Source organism: Cupressus sempervirens, chromosome 10 (assembly GCF_028749045.1).
Source record: "Cupressus sempervirens isolate cs-2001-9-10 chromosome 10, ASM2874904v1, whole genome shotgun sequence".
Classification (NCBI taxonomy): domain Eukaryota; kingdom Viridiplantae; phylum Streptophyta; class Pinopsida; order Cupressales; family Cupressaceae; genus Cupressus; species Cupressus sempervirens.
The window spans coordinates 432,216,295-432,239,728 of NC_143127.1; the positions used below are offsets into that span (position 1 = coordinate 432,216,295).

The window sequence follows — 23,434 nt, forward strand, 5'->3', positions numbered from 1 at the left end:
TCAATAATTGGTATTAGAGCTCAGTTCTCTAAAGGAAAGTTAAAGGCTTGGAGATTAGGTCTTGGAAGATGGAGGCTTTCAAGCTAGAAAATTCTATTGAGAATCATGTGATTAACATCCAACTCACACTATAGAAACTAGAGCAGGGAAGACAAGATCTAAAGGATTACCTAAAAAGGAGAAAATAAATTACAATCCAAATAAAGAAATTCTCTTATGAAGAAGTTGAAACTGAAGGACTATTTGGACCAATAAATCTCAATGACAAAGCATCTGTTGAACTACTTGAAAAGAAAAAACTCCTCAATGAAGAGATAAGGGCACTAAAAAGAGAACATGAAATCTAATTAGTGAGACTATGTGAAGTAACTAAATAGAGAAAGAAAGTTGAAGAAGATAAAACTATGGCAGAAGATGACAAGAGGGTTATGGCTACCAGACTAGAAGAAAGGATATTAGATGTGAAGAATATCACAAATACACAAATGGATCTGATGAATCAACCAATGACTAAAAATCAGACACTAAATCACAAGGATGTGGACATTCTAAATTTGGAATCTCACAATGAGATACTGAGGAATGTGAAGGAATCTATGGAGAAATTCAAAAAAACAAAGGAAACAATGGAGTACTTTGAAGAACTTATGAAATCATCAAGTTGTTCTAATGGGTCTAGACATTCATGCAATGAGAAAGGAGAATCATTGAGGAATGGAGAAATGAGAAATGCAAAGCCAACTTGTTATCACTGTGGAAAAATTGGTCATATTGCAAATATCTATCAAAGAAAATATGGTATGCAAAATTCTAGACCTAAGTTTATTAGTTACTATTTTTACTACAAGAAACAAGGACATCAAATACATGAGTTTATTTCAAAATTGAAAAATGCACCTACTGCACCTAGATTTGAAGGATATTGCTAAAACTATCAAAAATATGGGAATAGAGAATTTTAATGTAGCTTAGAGACAAGACCCTACTATTTAAATCAAAGAAAGAAGAATTATGCACTTAACAATGCATGTTCCAAATTTCCCAAGTTTTAACATTAAAGAAAGAATTATAGGACTCAATTACATTTAGACAACCAAACAAAGGATAAAGGAAACGAAAAAGTGGATATTGAGCAAGTGAGGAACAAAATGAACTAGAAATGGAAAAAGAAATGAGAAGATGGAAATATTGGAGTTAATAGAGCTGAGGTCAGCCAATCCAATGGAGAAGGTGATCATGTCATCTCTAACTAAGAAAAAGAGGTATATATGGAACTATATTCTTAAGTGATATATCATACATCATTTTCTTACATAAATGTGTGCCAAAAGTTCATATATACATATATAATATTCTTGAGAACAAATTTTGTGAATGTTTTTTGAGTATCAGTATATTATCTATGTTGACCAAGCATTCCAACATAGATTGAGCATTCTAATAAAGACTAAAAGCTATGGAAGAGATTGAGCTATTGTTCTAGTTGGCTCCCACTCAATGAAAGACATAGCATTGATGGAAAACCTAATCAATCAAAAGATGAGGTAGTTAATAGATTTCAAATATATTATTCCATACCTTGCATCCAGATTTTCAAAGAACTTTGAGCGATTAAGTGATCATGGAATAAAGAGAATTCAACCAACCAATAGAGATTTCAAGGAGGAAATTGAACAAAAAAGTTGAACGAGAGTGTGATCGAGTACTGAGTATCCAGAGAAGGAAATACACAAAACTCTAGTTATGATCATGGTATCTTCATTGACCACTGGAATGAGCCAGAAGGTTAGTAAAGTGCACTTAGTGATGAGTGATGCCCATCCTCCACCTAAATTGCATGTTATTCTAGAAATTGTTGTTAAAGGAGACTCAATGGGTGTTTTATCCTTGATACCACCTAGATTCATCACGATTCATGATGTCATAAGTTGCTACATGTGTAAAATTAGATAAGTTAGAGACTATGAGATCAAGGAAGCTTATGAGAAGCTTTGTGATGAAAAAATCTTGAAGGAAGAGTTTTATATTGTTGAAAGGAAAGGATTATCTTGAGTGTTAGAATTTTTGAGAAATTTAGAATGGAATAGATAAAGAAAAAATTTAAGTAGAATTAGTGATATGAAGTATTGGCTACATGATGGACCAATTGAAATCACAAAGATGATGATGCATAAGGTTATTGACTAATGAAGAAAACCATGCAATGCTTGAGCCAAGGAGAATTTGAGGCTAATATAGGAGCTAAGTGGAATGGATGAGGTCTATCCTTTACAAGAATTTATGATCCACTTATAGAATTTTTAGTGAGAGTCATTGCTCACAAATCCTATCAATCTAGAAAATGTAGTGCCTGCCCCTAAATCGCATTTCTATTATCATTGTCAAATTCTTTTAGGTTGATTTTATGCTTTGATTAGCTTTAGAGGTACTAGATTTGTAATATTATGATATTATTTCATGACTTTGGTCACAAATGTATCAGTTATTATTGCTTAGTTGATTTCATTCATGTGTTGTTAATGATAGTTTGATGATTCCTAGTTAGTAAATGTGGTTTCTTTCATAAAAATGTTAACATGATGTCTTTAATGATGATTATGTTGTATTGATAGAGATGCATTATTATATGTACGCATTTGATGTTAGCCTTGTGATTTTTACGATACTTACCCCATACATGCATGTGTATGGTGCGCGTGTTTATTTTATCTTTCTGTCTAACGTGTTTGATGTGGTTAAGGGAGGGAGTCGTAGTCACCTGCTAGTCGGGATCTACACGATGAACCACTCCTCGCCATTGTCTGTTTAGTTTAGATATATTATATACATGTACATGCTCGTCTTTTATGCAGGATGCAGGTACTGGGCATCGACTTCCCAGAATTGCCAGGATGAGCGTGCCCTATTACAAATACTCAAATGGTGAGAATGGGAAGATAATGATCAGGTCCAATCCTAGCCATAGCCTATAATACTTGTCATGCAAGGAGGGCTCGTAACAAACTCTCTACCCTTTTTAAAACCCGTGAGTTATTTTGTGTGTATGTTGTTTTCTGAGTCCTTGATGAATTTTTTGTTAATTAAGTCTAATTAAAAGATTAAATTAATGATTTGATTTAATAGAAATTATTATGACATTTTGAATATCTAATTATATTTAATTAATTGAGAAATTAATTAAATAAAAAGAACTGGATTTGAAGATAAAAGCTTTAAGAATAAATTTAGAACATGATAATATTTATTTAATTTAATAATAATATATTTAGAGTTCATTTTTAAATAAATGCTAAATATTATTGTTATTTAAGTTAATAAATATTTATCAAATTAAACGTTCAAAAATATATTAAAAGGAGAAAGATATTAAATTATGAAAAAGATTTAAGTTCGCATGAATGAGTTTAAAATATAAGAAATTAATTAAAAGATAAAATATGTGCACATGATTAAGATATTTTAATAAAGTGCGCATGAGATTAAAGTTAATAAATTAATTTAAAAGCAAAGTCAAGTGGAAAGTTAAATAAAGTAATTTAATGATTCACTTAACGTGCATGAAAGGAATAATAAAAGAATGTCTTAATTAAAAAGAAAATTAATTATGCATGAAAGAATTAATTAAATTAAATAATTGTAATTTTAGAGTTGTGGACACAGAAACCCTAAAAGGTAATTAGAGTCTATATTAGAGGGTTTTCGGGTCATTATTGAGGACACAAGTTTTTCAGACACAAGTTTTAGGGACCACACTTTTGGAAAGGGGAACAAAGAAATCTTTGGAAGCTTGGAAGGGTTTGGATTAGCAAGGGTTTCACCATATTGTTAGCATCAGATCAAGGTAGGGTTTGTGAACTATTCTAGAAACACTTTTGGATCTCTGTCTTCTTCGTGGTTGTTGAAAATTGCTTTCTCAAATTTTATTGAATGAATCTTGCTACCTTTCTTCTGAATCTTTTGCTATTTGATTTCTTTTGAGAATCAAGATTGAAAAAAAATATTTAGATAAACTCATTCTACAATTGAAAGAAATTAGTATTAAATCGGGATTTGAGTTTTGGATTAAGAAGAAATTAAGAAATTTAAATTTGGAAAGGTTTTTTTTTTGGAAATGAAAATCTTAGGATTGAAAATTCAAAGGGTTCGATTTATTTTTCCTATTAGACTAAAGTTTCAATCATGGATTAAAAAAAAATATATATATATATATATATATATATATATATTTTAATATGAATTGAAGGAAGTATTGTGTAAAAATGATATATATATATATATATATATATATATATATATATATATGATTAAAAAGAAAGTTATATAATAAATTTTATAGAATACACAAATCTTTAAAATAATAATAATAATAATAATAATAAATAAACGTTTTACGAAATATTATAATTTTAAATTTTAAAAAAAAAATTATAAAATTTTTATTGGGGAGTACCCCAACTTACCTCATCCCTGCCAGCGCAGAGTACTTGCAATACACAGAGTACCTGCAATGCGCAGTGTACTTGCAGATCGTAGTACCTACATTGATCTTTTTTTAAAAAAAAAAATTAAAAGGCCACACGGCTGGAAGGCCGGTGGCCAGTTATATTATGAAGTTGTGTTTTTTATAAAGATTTAATTTAATAGTTTTTCTTTATATATATTAATTTTAATTCTCATTTTAATTAATAATGATTATTAACAAGCTTAATATTATTAATAAATTTAAATATTAAATTTAATCTTATTTAATAATGTTTTTTTGGTGATTAAATAAATTATTAATTAATTTAATTAGATGTGATTTAATTAAGAATGATTAATAATGAAAGTTATTTAACGAAGATGTTTATTTAATTATTTTATAATATTAATTTTTAATAAAATTGGAGGGATTCTCTTACAATTAGTAAAGTGTTCATTTATAACTTAAATAAATGAATGATTATTCTTTGAATTTTTTTTTATATATTGGTTCCAATAATGTGGGTAACCTTATATAAATTTAAGTCAAAGAATGAATGGGTTATTGGGTGGAGATAACTGAGGATCTTATACTCTTAAAACATTCAGTAAAACGTAAACTGAAACCTTACTTTTTACCTTATTGTGTATTATTATAAATCAAACGCAAACTATGAAACTATACTGTTTTGCTTATACTGTCCATGCTTTGAGATTTTGGTGTTGATTAGATGTCGACCATTCTAGGATGTACATCAGAGGTTTTGTGAAATTTCTTTGATACTATTTTATGTGACTAGATGTCATGATATATCTTGTGATTCATATTGGAGATTATATTTATGAGGTTTACTTTGTGAAACACTTATGTGTACTTGGATGGGAGAACCATCTTATTATTAGGTTGCCTGTTAAGAAACCGAGTTTGATCTTTATGGGTGTTGTGGTATGGGACACAACTATGGAATTTTGTGCTTAGGAGAGGTTGTCTAGGTACATGACTTTGGGAGTGGCTTGCATAGGGGTCCGAGACCCAAAGTGGTCAGTGCCAGGGTAACCTAATGCAAGTTATGTAATAAGTGATAATCTAGTAATTAAAATTTATGGGGGAAAACACATTAAAAAGATAAGTTAGAGATTTTTGATCTCCACCCATGCCTTGAGTGCTTGTATAGACTAAGGATGGGAATGAGATGAGTGCCTCATCTTCTTGAGAGGGCTTTCTAGTTTCCATATGTGTGACGTTGAGGGTCTGAGGTTCAGAGTAACTAGTCCAAGGTAACTCAATGCTTGAGGGTTCGAGTTCTATTAAGAGATCAGTCCAGGGTAACTCAAGCAGCCATGTGATGACACTCCCTAGTATGTAGCCTGAGTCTCCTCTGTAGATTTTGTGTATCTCTGGTGGTGTACTTATTGTTGGTGGTGTAGCTATTGTCGGATGTGTTTATTATGGTTATTTACTTTCATTGATGATGATTGGTGATTCATGGATGATGTACTTTTGACATGTGGCTTTTGACTTGAGGTGATTGTCTTTTGTTGACTTTATCTTATGATCTTGGTATTTTGTCTATACTTGGTTTGTGTATGATGTTTGGTTATGTGGTGTTAGTATTGGATTGAGTGTTCTTACTTTTGGATTATTTTATCTTCTTGAGTAGCATGTGTTACCTTTGAGGTAGTTTTGGCTATTAGGGGTACCTTGCCTCTAGAGATTATTAGAGAATGCATGTGAGGAGGTGATGATAGTAGTAAAAGGGGCAAATTGATCAACATACGATCAAGTGACTTAGAAGAAGGATAGAATTGCAGAATCAGATAACAAAATAGAGGATCAAGGATACAACAATTTCATATTAGATTAGAGAGGATCGAGATGAAGTGAATTGGGATTTAAAATCAGAAATATTAGATTGTAAGTGAATTAGATCAAACATTCTACTATATTTTCTAACAACAGTATCAATAGAATGAAATCCTTTGTATTAAGGTTAATTTAACAGTCATTGAGAAATCCTTTAATAGGGTGACATTCCAAGTGAGTGTTCTAATGTCCTTTAACCTATAGGAACACTTTTAACAAGGTGTCAAAATCCTTTAATAGGGTAGGATCTAACAATCCTTTTTAAGCCTTTAATAGGGAAAATCATGAGAATGGTCAAAATATTTAACCTTAATAGGTGAACTTTATTGTTACAGTAGTGAAGAATTGTGGGTGTCATCCCCACCCCAGTTTTACCTTCTCATTGGAGGGTTTCTAGGTTATCAAATCTTGTGTCAAGTATTTATGTGGATGTATTTTCTTTACATGTTATTTCTATATGTTTTTTCATGCAATGTTTTAAAGTTAAAAGTTATATTGGTTAGAGATTAATATTTCTAATTCACCCCTCCCTCTCAAAAGTATACATTTTTCTATTTGTATTTCCAAAAATTGGTATTGGAGCTAAGTTCTCACTAGGATAAGTATTACATCTTCGAGAAAAGATCTTGAGATGGAGGTTTACAAGTTGGGAAGGATCATTGAGAATCAGGAGATTGAGATACATCTCTTACTGCAACAACTGGATGAAGCCAGAGATGACTTGAGAAGTTCACTAAAGAGAAGGAAATAAATTGCTATAATAAAAAATGACACTCAATACAAAGAGATTGACACCACAAAGCTATTTGTAGATGGGAACTCTTGTGAATTTGATGCAGCAATTGCTAATCTCATGGATAAGAACATAGCACAAGTTGAGGAAATTAGAAATCTCAAGTTGGAGCAAGAATCACAAGCTATAATGCTATGTGAGGTGACTAAAAATGAAGAAGAAATATGTAGAGGACAAGGCCATGATTGAAGAAGAAAGAAGAATCTTATCAAATAGATTGGAAGAAAAATCAACAGAATTGTCTAGGATCTCAAACATGTAGTTGGACACCCTAAGCCAAATGATGAATGCTTGTCATCAAGGACATTGAGATAACCACATTAAATTTGTAGAATGAGCAATTACAAAATGACCTAAAAAGAGAAAAAGAGTTTTCTGAAAGCTTCAACAAGCCAAATGAAGCCATTAAGTGCTTTGAGAAATTATTAAAATTTCCTAGATCTAGTAAAGACACATCAGGATTGGGCTACACAAGCACTGAAGAAGGATAATCATCTAAAGCTACTGAAGAAAGAAATAATAAAGTGAAGAACTCTAAACCTACTTGTCATCATTGTCAAAAGAAAGGACACATAGCTAATGTTTGTAGGATCAAGAATGCTAGTTAGAATGCCAAGCCAAAGAATATGACACATCATTACAAGTGTAAAAAATAAGACCATCAGGCACATGAATGTAGAAAAAGGACCATGCATACATCAAGATTTGAAGGATGCTACTAAAATTGTTAGAAGTTTGGACACAAAGCCTTTGAATGCAGATCTAAGTCCACATGGTCATCAAACAATAGAATAAGGCATGAAAATACCTATAATTGGGATCAAAATACAAGACATAGCTGTCATTATTGTCAAGAGTATGGACACATCCCTAAAAATTGCATAAAAACACATTTTAGTGGAAGCTATAATAGATGGTTGAGTCAAACGACATGCTTTAGTTGTTTGAAGACTAGTCATATCAACAAGCACTACCCAATAATGTCAAAGGTACCTAACTCAAAGCTCAAAAAAGGGAAAGGCAAAGTAGATGTTAAGAAAATTAGAGGAGAGATGAACAAGACATGGAAGAAGAAATATGGATGCAACACATCAAATGAAGGGATCACTTCCCCTGAAAGGTCAAGTGGTCACACTTCATCAAACTAAGCAAAATGAGGTATGTGGGACTGATTTTCAAAGTGCTTCATCTTACATCAGTTCCAAGGTAAGTTAGTGCTGAAAAAGGTAAATTAGCATGAATAAGGATGCAAGTTAACAAAAAAAAAAACAAGGTCAAATCTTTAAGTTTTTCATCTTATTGCCGAGTGTGAGAAGTTCACTTCAACTGTTGAGTAGAATTTCAGTGTGTGCCGAGTTATTAGCCAAAGTTAGTTGAAGCCAAGTTAGTAATGGTTTTTGAGTAAAAAGAGACTCCTATTGAAGCCAAGTAAGGGTAACTCTAATGGATGCTGAGTGATGGAAAATCAATGGATGCCAAGTAAAGAAGAAATTGTGTAGAAGCCAAGTTTATAGTTGTACATGCACCATGCATTAAATGCAATGTTTTGAACGATTATAAGGAAAATTTATGCCCATTTTTCATCATTACGAACATAGAGAAAGAGTGAGTAGAGAAAGGAAGTGATTGGCAAGCAGAGATTGAAGCTATTACATAGATTCCAACAGAGATAAAGCTTTGTTTCATCAATTTAAAAGGTATTCTTCATGAGCCGAGTTATGCAATCTTATTTTTTGAAACCCTAGTTTTGTGAAATGGCCTCTATGTAATGACCCTTTCCAATAGGCCACTAAACAAAACACTAAATTTAATACACTGCTAAAGTATATTGCTGAAGTAAGGAAATAATAGTGCTAATGTATTCATTCAATGAAAACCAAATTTTTTTACAAATGATATGACAATTTTCAGCATTGAAACATTATGACACAACACATTATAGACAACCCTAACTGGCTGTATACAATTGAGAACTTATTACAACTACAAACTAAAATGAAGAACCTAGATTGATCAAATACTGGAGACTGACTGCTGAAGATGATATGGTGAAAGTGCAACTCCACTTGAAACTCCAAACTAGTAATTAAGCACAAGTGAAAGACTAAAATATCCCTCCCACAGCTACAATAATTTAGGTGATCTTTCACACCCTCAAAATTGTGTACCAATTGAGAGTTTTCATTCTCAATGGCCAATCGTGACTACTTGCAGAAATCCTAGGCTCCACAATGCACATCAAGAAAAAGCAATAATAAATCTCGATGGTAGGCAATGAGCTCTCAATGCTTATTTATTCTTTTTTCCCCAATAGGTCAACCTCTTTTTAAATTATTTCTCTGCTCTTTCCAGCAACATCTAGAACATTATTTTATTTAATGACTTTATAAGATATAACACTTAATTAAATATAAAGTTACCTTGTAATATTTTTTTTATCGATAACTTTATAAATAATTAATTCCTCTAAAACGGGGACATTGCAGGTCCGCCCCCCCTAAAATTGCTTGGCCTCAAGAAATCTTAATGCTGGATGCTACAAAATCACTTCTCCCTCCCTAGTAGCATCTTCAACATGTAAATCTTTCCACTTAACTAGATACTCCCTGATTACTCTCCTGCCAAGTTGCTTCTCTCTACTATCCAGAATGGATTCTGGCACTAAGATCAATTTTCCCTCATCATCCAAGGGAGGTAATACTATAGAAGGCATCACATTTTGACCCAACACTTTTTTGAGGTGTGATACATGAAACACATTATGCACTCTACTATTCGCAGGAAGCTCAAACTCATAAGCCATCTCACCAACTCACCTGACGATCCTAAATGGTCCATAATAGTGTGTCTTGAGTTTTTCTACACCACTCTTTTTGAGAGTGGACTACTTATACGGCTGCAATATGAGGTAAACCATATCATTTACCTCAAAGCTATGCTCAATCCTCTTCTTGTTTGCATACTGCTTTTGCTGGTTCTGAGCTCTAGCAATGTTGTCTCTGAGAGTAGCAACTATATCCTTACTTTCCTATAATAGTTCACTTGCACGGGGTACCCGACTGTCTCCCAACAACAAATTTAAGAAACTAGGTCCCTCATAGCTGTAAAGTGCCTTGAAGGGTGTCATCTATATAGTCATATGGTATGTAGTCTTATAACAATACTTATAGAGATATATCCATCAGACCCAAGCTCACTATTGATCTGCCACACAATTCCTCAAATAACCTTCCACCCATTTGTTTACAATCTTTGTTTGACCATCAATCTATGGGTGATAACTAGTGCTTGGTGTAAGATCAGTACCACACAACCAAAATACCTCCTGCCAAAAGTGACTCATGAAGTGGCTGTCCCTGTCACTCGTAATGCTCTGAGGCAAACCATGTAATTTGAAAACTTCCCTGAAGAAGACCTTTGCCACCTGAGCTGTTGAGTATGTAATAGTGATAGGGAAGAAGTGAGCATAATTTGTCAACCTATCCACCACCACATAGATACAGTCATGCCCCTGGGCCCTAGGAAAACGTGTAATAAAATCCATAGAGATGCACTCCCACTTCTTGTTAGGAATAGGAAGTGGTTGTAGGAGCCTTGCTTGATAAGTGTGCTCTTTTTTGTTCTATTGTCAAACATGACACTCACACACATACTGCAAAACATCAGCCTTAAGTCCCTTCTAAATGAACCGTTCTCATACTAACTTGTAAGTCTTGAAATACCCAGGATGGTCTATTGTAGGTGAATTATGGAATGCTCTCAAAATCAACTGCTTCACTTTTGATCCTAGGACTAAGAAAATCCTATTCTTGTAAATGATCAAATCATCTATGATAGTGTATCTAGTGTCAATTATTGTTCCCTCCACTATAGTAGAGGCCCACATGTCTTTGGCATATTCTGCTACAATCAAGTGTCACCAATCCTCTGATATCTGAATCATAGAAGTGAGGTGTGGCCTACAGGATAAAGCATCTGCAACAATATTATGTGTCCCCTTAACATATGTGATATCAAAGTCATATGCCTATAACTTCTCACTCACTTTTGTTGATGATCATTCATGTCCCGCTATCCTAAAAAGTGCCTCAAACTATTATGATCAATTTTAATACAAAATTTTCTGCCCACAAGATACTGTCTGAATCTGGCCAAGGCATGCATGATGGCCAACATCTCCTTATCATATATGTTGAATGATCTCTCAGGCCCTCTGAGTTTCCTACTCTCATAAACTATAGGATGCTTGTCCTGCATGAGTACAACACCAACTCACTCTCCAGAAGCATCACATTGAAGCTTAAACAGCTTCGTGAAATCAGACAATGCTAATGCTAGGCATGTAATCATTATTTCCTTGAACCACATAAAATAGTCTTGTGCCTCTCGAGTCCACACAAATCCCCCTTTCTTTAGCAAATCTGACATGGGTTCTGCATGTAATAAGTAGCTACTGACAAACCTGTGATAGAATCCACATAGACCAAGGAACCCCCTTAACTATGTAAGGTTCTCAAGTGGTGGCCAATCAACAATAGCGCGGATCTTTTTAGGATCCATTCACACTCCTTCTACACTAATGATGTGTCCAAGATACAATAGTTCTATCATCCCCAAATCACATTTGGACACGTTGGCATACAAGGACTCCCTCTGTAAAATGCTCAATATTGTCTCCAAGTGCTCTAAATGTTCCTACCATGTCCTACTATAGATCAAAATATCATCAAAGAACACTAGCACAAATTTCCTCAATTGATGGTGGAAGACCTTGTTCGTAGTGGACTGAAAAGTGGCAGGTGCATTAGTCAAACCAAAAGGCATGACTACAAACTCGAAATGCCCACAATGACATCTGAAAGTAGTTTTTTCAATATCCTGCTCTTGAACTCTGATCTGGTGATAGCCTTATCTCAAATTAATTTTTGTAAAAAAACAATCCCCATGATCAGCTCATCGATGTGTGGGATGGGATACCTATTATTTATAGTTCTCTTATTCAACACCCTATAATCAATACACATCCGTAGAGTACCATCCTTCTTTTTTACCAAAATAATAGAAGATACAAAAGGTGACTTACTTGGTCGGATGTGTCCCATTGCTAGCAACTCCTTGATGGTCCTCTCGATCTCATCTTTGAGTCATTTTGGGTGCCAATATGGTGTGATCATGATAGGCTTAGCACATTCCTCCAGCTCAATAATGTGCTTAATACATCTATCTAGTGGCCTGCCTAGTGGAATATCATTAAATACCTTCTCATACTTGATTCTCAATTTTGGAATATCTGGATGATATTCAGTCTTATGTTGCTCCTCCTGGGTAGGCATCAAGGTGCATATTTCTGCCCACTCTAAATTACTATGCCTGGCTAATCTCTCCAACCGCCTAAATGAGATAGTCTTGACATCACCATTATGGATAGCCTTCAGCACATGAGTCTTGCCATCCACCATGAATCGTATCCCCATATCCTCCAATCTTAGGGTGTCCTCCTTCAAAGAATGTAGCCAGTGCATCCCAAGTACTATGTCCATGTCACCCATGTTGACCACATGATAGTCCACCTTAAACTCATAGTTGTTCAGGTGCAAAGGTAGATCTCGCACCATCCTATCACAATGAAGAGTATATCCATATGCTACCTTGACTCTCAGTCCCATAAACTCCTTAGTAATGAGTCCATGCCTCTCCAAAAATTGTGCATCAATGAAATTATGTGTGGCACTTGTATCCAACAGAGTAATAACCTTCTGTCCTGTCAAGACTCCCCAAAATCTAAAAGATCCCTCTCTTTGAATACTAGATAGATGTGCCTCCTATAAATGTAGCTCTAGAGCCTCTTTTTTGTCAGCACTATCTACCTTTTGTTCACCCTCTTCCTCATTAGGATCTTCATCGTGGTGCTCTGAGATGTCTGAATCTAAACCTTCATAATAAACCCACATCACCTGATTAGCCTTCCCCTTAGGCCTCATAGGGCAATCATGACCAAACTCATAGGGACCTTTGCAAAAGAAGCATATCTTCTTCCTACGCAGGTCATTAAGTAGTTCCTTATCCCAAGGTGTAGCTGGCTTGCCTTTTGAGTCACTAACCTTCTCTTTACCCTTGCTAAATTCCTCTTTGTTATCTCTAAATGATTAAGAACCATTTGAACTAAACTGGTTTGTTGGAGCTGCAAGTTCCATACTGCTGGCTTTCTTCATGGCTTCCTATAATGTAGGAGGATCAAAAGCCTATACCCACCCCTTGAGTGGTTCAATTAATCCCTCTGTGAATAAAATGACTAGCCTCTGTTCTAAAATGTTAGGCACCATCACTGCAAGATTTTGGAAGTCATTGATAAATTGTTCTAAGCTTCCTAATTGTCTCAACTGGGCTAACTCCCGAAAATAAACTTCAAGATTTTTTTTATCAAACCTTTCTATCAATCTATCCACAAACTCCTGATAAGTGGTTACCTGATTGTGTTGCAATGTGATCATGCCATGTGTCCACCAATCATGTCTTGCCCCATCTAAGTGTAAAGTGGCATACTTGAGCGCTTCAAATTCTTTCATAGTCTTCAGAGATAGGAAAGTATCCACCTTATGAATCCAAGCACAAGCAGTCATTTTTCCACTCCCATCAAATGTGGGTAATACCAACTTGTTGGTGACCTATTGCAACTCACTATGTTTATCGGCCTACTTCTACCTAGTAGCTCTATAATTCAGGTACCTATCAAATATCTATCCATCTTGTACATATCCTAGTGATAAATCCCACTCATTCCTCGCTTGTCTGAGTTCATCTACAATATCTGTTACCATAGCATTAGGTGTGCATGTTGGAGTTTCTTCCCTGAATGTAGGATGTGTGGGTCTGTCAGCTATTCCAAACCGTGTCCTATGTTGTGATCCTGCTATGCTCCTATCATCCTGGTCATTATTATGATTATTTCTCTTATTTTCCCCAATCAAATGTTGCATCATAACCATCATTACCTGTGTACTTGCCTCTATTGACTGTAGAAGCCTCTCTTGATGTTGTAAAGTCTCATCATTATGCATAGTTCTGGGTGGGCTTGGAGAATGTCTCTCAGCCATATTCTCAGTTATGTTGGTTCTTTTGTAAACTAGATTGGTTGCATAAACCCTATCAGGCTAGCAGGAAATCGCTTTGATACCATTGTAGTGACCCTTACCAACAACCCACTAAAAAACCCTAAATTTAATACACTACTGAAAGTATATTGTTGAATTAAGAAATTTTTCTGCTTAAATAACTGATGTAAAATAGTGCCAAGGTATTCATTCAATGATCACCAAATTTTTTTTACATATGATATGCAATTTTCAACACTGAAACATTACAACATGGCACATTACAGACAAACCCTAACTGTCTGAATCCAACTAAGAACTTGTTACAACTACAAACTGAAATGAAGAACCTAGATTGATCAAGTGCTAGAGGCTGAATGCTGAATATGATATGATGAAAGTGCAACTCTAGTTGAAACTCCAAACCAGCAATTAAGCACAAGTGAAAGGACTGAAATATCCTTCTCACAGCTACAATAATTTAGGTGATCTTTCACACCCTCAATATTGCATACCAATTGAGATTTTTCGTTCTCAATAGCCAATTGTGACTACTTAAAGAAACCCTAGGCTTGACAATGCACATCATCAAATATCAATAATAAATCTTGATGATAGGCAATGAGCCCTCAATGCCTATTTATTCTTTTTTTCTCAATAGGTCGGCCTCCTTTTTAATTTTTTCTCTGCTTCTTCCAGCAACCTCTAGAAGATTGTTTTATTTAATGACTTTATAAAATATATCACTTTATTAAGTTAATTAAATATAAAGTTATCTTGTAATATATATTTTTATTGATAACTTTATAAATAATTAACTCCTCCAAAAATGGGACACAATCATCTCAATTTGTCAATTGACTTATATTACATTGGTTCTTACAAAGCATCTCCCTACTTCAATAGAAAAACTAAAAGTAATTTAAGATCATAAAAGAAAAAAACATAAAATTTTAATTTTATTTTAACAATTCATTTCTTTTATACACATTATTCATTCATCAAAAATGTACATTATTAGCTCTACCATAGCACAACACTATTGAGAAGTGTCACTAGTAATCAAAACTTCCTACAACCATCACTTAGAATCAACATTTTATTAAGATTTATCCTCCAGTTACTATTTCTAAAGTTGCATTTTTTAACATGAAAGAGATCCCTCTTAAATATCATTTATGAAGAAAAAATTTAAGTTTGAAAAAAAATGTCAACTTTGATTATTTAACATTTTTAATGTAAGAATGAAGATATGTAATATTTAAGTCCAAAACGTTTTCCTCTACAAACCTTTTAAAAGGACTTCTCTATTTTGATTCGGTTTTTCTGTATGATTCCATAGGTACACCTTTTAAAAAGGACTTCGCTATTTTGATTTGGTACTTCAAAGGGCTAGAGCTCTTATATTTATTTGTAAACCTAAAATGACTATTTTCCAACTCTCATTTAGTTTACCCTCATTTGAGCCAATTGAAAACCGACGAGTCAATAATAACATTTCTATTCGGACATCGACTGGCATAGTGACCTATTTGATGGCAGAAAAAAAAATTTATTTGGACATAGACTGGCATAGTGACCTATTTAATGGTAGAAAAAACATTTTATTCTGCTTAGATCTTTCCTCTGCCCACTCTTAAAAGAATAATCTTTTGTTTGTCTTTTCAAGAGCAAGAGTTTCTTTGTCTTGACCCTTCTTTTTCTCGTCTCCTCGATTAGCACCTTTACAGATTTTCTCTTCAACAAAATTATTCCAAAGTCTTGTCAAATTAGGTACTCGATCTTTGCCAACCACACACTTGAAAAAACTTCCCAGTACTTTGAAAAACCATTTAAGGCTATATGCACACTTGAAAAAACTTCCCAGTACTTTGAAAAACCATTTAAGGCTATATGCACCAACTCATCTTCAGTAATTGTCTCTCCAATAGTAGCCAACTCATCTCTGACTTGTGTTAGCTTGGACAAACAAGAGGTCACAATTTTGCCTTTGAACATTTTAGTATCATGCAATTTTTCCTTGAGCATTATCTTACAACTCTAGTAGTCGCTCTGATAGAGTCTTGTGAGCATATCCCACATCTCCTTTGTAGTGACTTTCCCTGATAGATGAGGAATTAAATGATCTCTTACCCTATCAAAAATGATTCTTTGAACTTTGGTCTCTTTGACCTCATGCAAATCCAAAGCAATAAGATCATTCATAAGTGGAGTCACTATTGTACCATCATAAATCCACAGCATGTATTCTTCTTGAGAACAAATGTTGTTTGAACCTTCCACTACAAGAAGTTAGATGCACCCTTGAGTCTGTCCTCGTATCGAAGGGTGGTTGCTATAGTCACAAGAAAATTTGGAGACTATAACAACTATTTATTTTTTTGAAATCTGCATCACAAATCTTGGCTATGTATTTAGAGTTTAGAACTCTAATACCATGTTAATTTCTTATTCCTATTTGGACATAGACTAGCATAGTGATCCATTTGATGGTAGCAAAAAAATTTATGCTAATTTCTTATAACCCATCAATTGCACAATAAATTCACAGAAAGAAAATTCAATCTGATTTATAACAATTAATATTCTAGGTCAATTAACGTAAGAAAATAGCCAAAGCAAAATAACAAAAGTCAATCAGATATAGAAAATAACACAGATACACCCAAGAAACCCCATCTTGGGAAAAACTTACAACTGTTGGATCTTCTATTCAGCCTAACAACAAAAAACTTTCTCTTCTAGAATACAATAGAATCCAATTCAATTTTACTACTACAATCTTACATATATAGAACCTAACTTCTTTACTTAGCTTGCAATAAAAGAACATATTCTTAATCATATATAAAATCACATCTTGTTTTTCACAAACTCACAAACTTAGAAATATTCTTTTAAAGAATAAAAATGTTGTTGCTAAATATCATGTTGGACTTAGCGAGGAAGTTGTTCTGCACAACACCCAATTTATCTCAAAAGAATACAAACTTATTGTTTACCAAAGATTTGTCAACATATCTACTATCTGTTTTCCAATAGGAAAGTACTGGAACTTTTATATATGATTCCCACTCAATCTCTGATGATGAAAATCTGCAACTGCACCTTCTATTGAGCTTTAAGAACAATAAAAAACTACAAGATTGCCACAACAATTATACAAAAATAAGTTCAACCTCACAATCCTCTCTTTGTCAAGAAAACAAATCTTACTGAATGTACACACAAAAACTTGTATTAAAATTGTCTTTAGAATCTGAAAAATTCACAGCTGAAAGTATAGCAATTTCTATCCACAAGAATAAGTACCTTCGCTTCCCTTACTGAAAATTTTCTTTCTCCATCTACTCTCTGTGTTTGAATTTTTTCCAGAAGTGGCCTGCACTAAGTATAGCAATTTATGTAGTGTTCCAGAATTAGCCTGCACTAAGTAATTACAATTATCTAATCTCTGTATTTGAATTTTTTCCAGAATTAGCCTGCACTAAGTAATTACAATTACCTACTCTCTGTGTTTGAATTTTTGACCGTATTTATAATGATTTTTCATATGGCACAGAAGTGGCTTCTACAGAGAAGCATTAGAATCACAATAATAAATATAAATCATTGATATCCAACATGGAGAGGTAGCAATAATCAAAGCATTTCCAACACCCTTCCTGGTCTTCATTCCAAATAAACTAGATGATATAGTGCTGAATAATATAGATTCAAAAGTGTTTATTCGTACCAGATAAAATAGACACAAGTCAATACCCAAAAAGTGTTTATTCGTACCAGCAAACAATATAAATTCAAATTTTTGACTTGGTGCATAGATGCAAATGCCCGATTTGAAACTTGTAGCCCAGAAAACCAGTGTAAGTTTTGCCAAATTTTTAAGAAGATAACTTTTACCAAATGATGCAATTATCATTTGTTTTCTAAACATTTTCAGAAAATAAAAATTTGACAAATTTTAAGCCCTTCCAAACAGGAGAGAGTCCAATTATGACAAACCCTCTAGCATTGTCTCTATAAATTCCATTTCTTTTCTTATCATATTCAATCCCAGTAATATAAATTCTATTTCTTTTCTTATCATATTCTTGCAACTTATATAGTCTGGATAAAGCTATTTCTATAAGATGCAACTAGCTCTCCCTGTAAATTTGACACATAACCAATTCTAGTTGAAGAGAATAAATATCATAAAGGTTCTCAAACTCCACTCTGAACATCAATCATTTGTAGGCATTCATTATTTAAGGAGTACATCAATCATTTGCAGGTATTCATTGTTTAAGGAGTATCTTGTCATGCCACATCCACCTTTTTGGTGAAAATATTTACAAATAATGTCATCCTCTATCGATAAGATCTTTAGAGGAAGAATTCTTCTACAAGTACTTTTTTATATTAAGACAGTGTACAGTTCTTCAAATATAACCTTGAACTGACATACTAGCTTTCGTATTGTGAGGATGAAACACTACTAGGTTGAGTGAGATTTTGACCCACAAACAAATCAAAACCAACATCTGATTGACTATTTATAATGTAGTCAAGTGAGATTTTTCTGCACTTGATTGAGAATTCATCATAAAAATGATCTGATAGTGTGACGATGGAGTTATCTTTCTTGATATAGTACAGACTTTTAATTAGTTCATGAGGATCAAGAGATATCTAAATTCAAAGGGCAAAGTATTTTATTTGGGTTTCTATCGTGCAGTACAAAGACCTCATTTGCCAAAGCAACTATAATACACCCTAAGCTATAGTTATTTGCACACAATCTTGTACGCTCCATTTATATCTTTTTGCAATTGGAATCACCAAACATAATTTGAGAATGGACATTTCTCAGTATCAACCTATTACCAATATAAAAAATTTGAAGTTTGTGGGCAATGTTTGATTGTTTAAAACACTTCCTTTTTTCTATCATTTTCATATAAAAATGATGGTAATTGCAGAATCAATTATGCTTCTAATCCAGACTTCTAATGTTACAGATTTATCTCAAATAGAATTTATGAAGAATATGTTTTCAATTCTTGTTTTAATTACTATTAGGGTTAATTTTGAAATTCCCTTTCTCGAAATATACGTGGATTTACTTGCTTAATTAAGTGTAGTTTTTTAGTCAAACTCATTGACCATTCACAAAAATTCATCTCTTATGAGAATAAATGGAACACTTAGCACTCATTAGATTTGGGTGATTCTCATAGAAATGAAGCATCGTGACTTCTAGGGAGGTCACCCATCTTAGTACTACTGCATCTGGAAATTGTGATATTGCTCTCAAATTTAACTGTGTAGTTTTTGAGTCAAACTCTTTGACCCATGTTTCATTGGTAGTAATTCACACAAATCCATCTCTCATGAAGATAAATGGAGAACTTAGCACTCATTGGATCTAGGTGATGCTCATAGAGGTGAAGCACCGATTGGGTGAATAAGAAGTATAATTTGGAACCGAAGCATAATACAACAATAAAGAGAAATTAAAGGGAGATTTTAAATTATTAGTGTAGTATCAAAGATGGGAGAAATTTCTATTTGACTGACATTATATAGATGAAATACCAACTCTTAGTGTGAGTATGAGAGATGAGTATACTAAGCCATTTGGTTGCAATGAAAGAGATGAATGTGTCAATATCAGAGATGGGAAATAACATGCTTTAGATTATCATAATCTCTATAATATCTCTATGTGAGATTAATATAATATCCATTTGATGGACATGCCTAAGACTAAGGAATCTTTATGATGCGGGTATGCAAGTTTAATATCCATCTACATGCATGATGATATCAACATGTGCATATGTGAGTGACCTTGGATAGAGAATGTCTCGTCCAAGCACAATAGAGAAGATACTAGAATAGAAAAGAGTTAGAAAACTATAATTAGATGACTTATTATTTTTCTCCAACATTTATTTTACAAATATTATTTGTCCCAAGCTAATTCGGTGATAAAAAATTTGTGTCCTAGGTGGTAATTATTTTGTAACATTCTTTTCTTTCCTAATGGCCTCCTCTAAATTCTAGGGTTCAAGGGGTTTTATATGGATTTTAATGGGATCTTTAAGTCCTATAAATAGATGGGTGAGTTAGCCAATTCTTCTACCATCTCTCACTGTCTGAGGGTTAGTTCTTGGAAGTACCATTTTGGATCTCTTTGATCAAACCTACTTATTAGTTTTAAATTCACTATAGATGGTAAAAAAAAAAAATTATCAAACCTACTTATCAGTTTTAAGTAAATTCACTATAGATGGTAAAAAAAAAATTATCAAAGCACTCACCACATTTCATTGGCATGACAAAATATATGATACTATATAGATACCATACACCTATCTTCCAAAATATTTTTCCTTCAATCAGATTTCCAAGTCTTTTCCATTATGTTCTCAATGTCAATTGTTATCTTTCTAATTAAGGATATGCCCTTTGGTGTTGAAATGTCTTGTTTTTCTTGAAGTATATGAAAAATGTTTGTCCCAAAGCTGAAAACTATATGAACTCTACGGAAGGCTCTAATGTATGTCAAAACATAGAAAAAAATACTGGTATATCTTCTGTTGACAAAGTAGAAGAATATTGGATAAACTAGGTTATGTGTAAAACTATTATAGCATACAGAGTTTATATTTGTAAAACTATTATAGAAATGGTCAGTTTATATGTGTAAAACTATAGCAGCAATGCTTAGTTTCATAATTTAATAGCTTTTGTATGATGGGTGGTCAGATGTTAAAACACAGGCAAACCTTTTTGTCAGAAGATATCTTAACAAAATGGGCAGAAGATATATTTGTTTGCAGATTCTCTAGAATTGAGAAAATATAAGTAAATGCAAATTGATTTTTTTGTTATCACCTGATTGCAGAGGAAAATGAGAGACTGAAATTACATTGGCAACAATGTGGTGCGAATGATGAGATTACAAAGCGGGTTAAACTTTCCTTCAAAATTGTTTCATGATTTAGAGAGTTGTTTATTCTTTGAACAAGCGATGAATAACTGTAAAGAAAAAGAATTAACATGCACTAAGAAACACTTATTTTCTTATCTACTCTCTTTGTCTGAAGTTTTAAAATCATTAAAGTGGCTGTGTACAGTTCTGAAGCATTAAAATCACACTATAAATATAAACCATTAATATTCAAAGAGGAGAGGAAGAACCAAAAAAAATTCACATCATAGTAACAGACCTAAATGCACTATAGAAGGCATTTCCAACAATCTTCCTCATCTCTAAAGTAGTTCACTAAAGCATCTTTTATTTGGGCACATAGAATTTTTTTTAACAATCAAATATTTAGCCACGCTGATAATTCTTAAATATTATTCAGTTTGGAAAAATAAGTCAGTTTCAACTATCTAGCACTTCTAATCTAGGAATCTACAATGTGATGTTTAAGCCATCTGCTTTCAAACAAAAGAGAGTCCAATCACTAACATTTAATTTGACCATACTTGTACAAACCCTCTTGAATTGCCTACATAAATTTCATTTCTTTCCTCATCATATTCCAATGCAGTAATATCTTCAAAAGCATTCCCCTGCCTTATAACAGAGCAATTCCCAGTGAAGATATCAACAATATTTATTGAGTGTTGACTGACTTTGTTATAAGAAATGAGAAGCTCTTCATCACGAGCAAGCTGAAAAAGCCAACCAGGACTCTAGACAAAGGGTTCTTTATAAAATGTAACCACCTCTCCTTGCAAATTCCATACAAGAACAATCTCACTGTGAAATGTCAAGAACAATCGTGTCTTGTAGCATAAAAGATATGATGAAGGCTTCTTAAACGATGGTTTGCCCAATTCAATAGTCTTTCCACTCAGAACATCAATTATTTGCATGCATTCATTCTCTTGTTTTAGGAATATCTTGTCATGAATGAAGGTAACCATATCAAAATTTTTATTGGGTACTAATGTCTCATGAAAAGATTTCAAAACAGTGCCATCATCTAAGGATAAGATCTTCAAAGGAAGAAAGCTTCCACAAGCACTCCTTTTTGATACTAAGAGTATTGTACCAGAACTGAGCCTTATAGTGTCAATTTCCTTATCAGCTATAGAGTATAATAGTGTCCAATTCTTCAAATCAAATACCTTGTAAATATGACCTTGGACTAAAATAACAACTTTCGCATTGCCAAAATCAAGCCCTTTAATACTTGGAAAAGTGAGGTTTTCACCCTTAAACAAATCAAAACCAACATCATCTGGTTCACCATTTCTAATGTCTTTGAGTGGGATTCTTCTGCATTTCATTGAGGATTCAGGGGAAGCAGTTGACACTGTGATGAAACAATTATTTTCCTTGATCTTGATACAAAGAAGCTGTTTAAATTGATCATGAGGATTTAAATTCCAATGACAAAGCATTTTATTTGTGTCTCTATCAAATGCAGTACAAAGACCTGATTGTGCCAAAACAACTATAATGTCTTGAATTATACCAATTTGTAAAATCTTGGATGCATCATTTGTATCAAGCTCTTTGCACAACTGTAAATTGCGAAACATTATCTCAGAATGAACATTTCTGAATCTCAACCTATTACCAATCTCACGATTTCCAAGTTTATAGGCAATGTTGGAACATGGCTTCCCTTTCTCTGCCATTATCATATAAAATATGATGGTAATTCCAAAACCAATTCTGCTTCTAATCCAAGCTTCTACATGGAAACTTCACTCGTTGTCGTATGTGCTTTTGGCAACAAATGTTAGAATTAGGGTTTATGAAAAATGTGATTGTCCTATTTTTATATGACTCTAACAAGTTCAATGGAATGTGAAACATAATTAGTGCATTATGTTTTAGCATTATCATTTAATTAAAAAAAAATTCAACTTAACACATTGGCCAACTAATTCTCACATTCCATTCAGTTTATCACATTAAAATTGAATTAGAGCTCTTTTATAATTATTAAATATTATATTTTGATTATAGTCATTTATAATAGGAGATAAAATATTGTATCTTAAATTAACTTAATACGAGTGGTCTTTATTTTCTCGGCCAATAGAGGGGTGCAGACTGTTAATAGGATGGAAGGGATGGCTATCTTACATGCTTTGAAGCAGGCTTATGTTCTTGGATGGTGTAAGGTGATCTGTGAATCTGACTCTCAAGTTCTAGTTAATCTTCTCCTTGAGAGGCAGATCTCATATGTCAGTTGGCAGTTGTCATTG

The 23,434-nt window shown here is 33.3% G+C and overlaps 1 protein-coding gene across 1 annotated transcript; it reads right to left on the bottom strand.

Annotated features, from left to right (window-relative positions):
- Positions 1-4,461: 4,461 nt before the first annotated feature.
- Positions 4,462-22,858, bottom strand: LOC149534576 (uncharacterized). The gene is made up of 3 exons (XM_089806040.1): positions 22,343-22,858; positions 21,695-21,883; positions 4,462-4,536 (listed from the first exon to the last, which is right to left on the bottom strand). The coding sequence occupies exons 1-3, from the start codon at positions 22,856-22,858 to the stop codon at positions 4,462-4,464; spliced, it is 780 nt and encodes a 259-aa protein (XP_089662166.1).
- Between the last annotated feature and the right edge of the window lie 576 nt (positions 22,859-23,434).

Bases quoted from the DNA above. Each gene is read 5' to 3' on its own strand.
- LOC149534576 (XM_089806040.1), bottom strand. From the start codon at position 22,858: ATGGCAGAGAAAGGGAAGCCATGTTCCAACATTGCCTATAAACTTGGA. The intron at 21,884-22,342 runs GTATTTGATTTG...TGGCTTTTTCAG, and splicing joins TCCAAGGTCATATTTACAAG to CTTGCTCGTGATGAAGAGCT. The intron at 4,537-21,694 runs GTATGGTCAAAT...AGATCAATGTAG, and splicing joins ATTCAAGAGGGTTTGTACAA to GTACTACGATCTGCAAGTAC.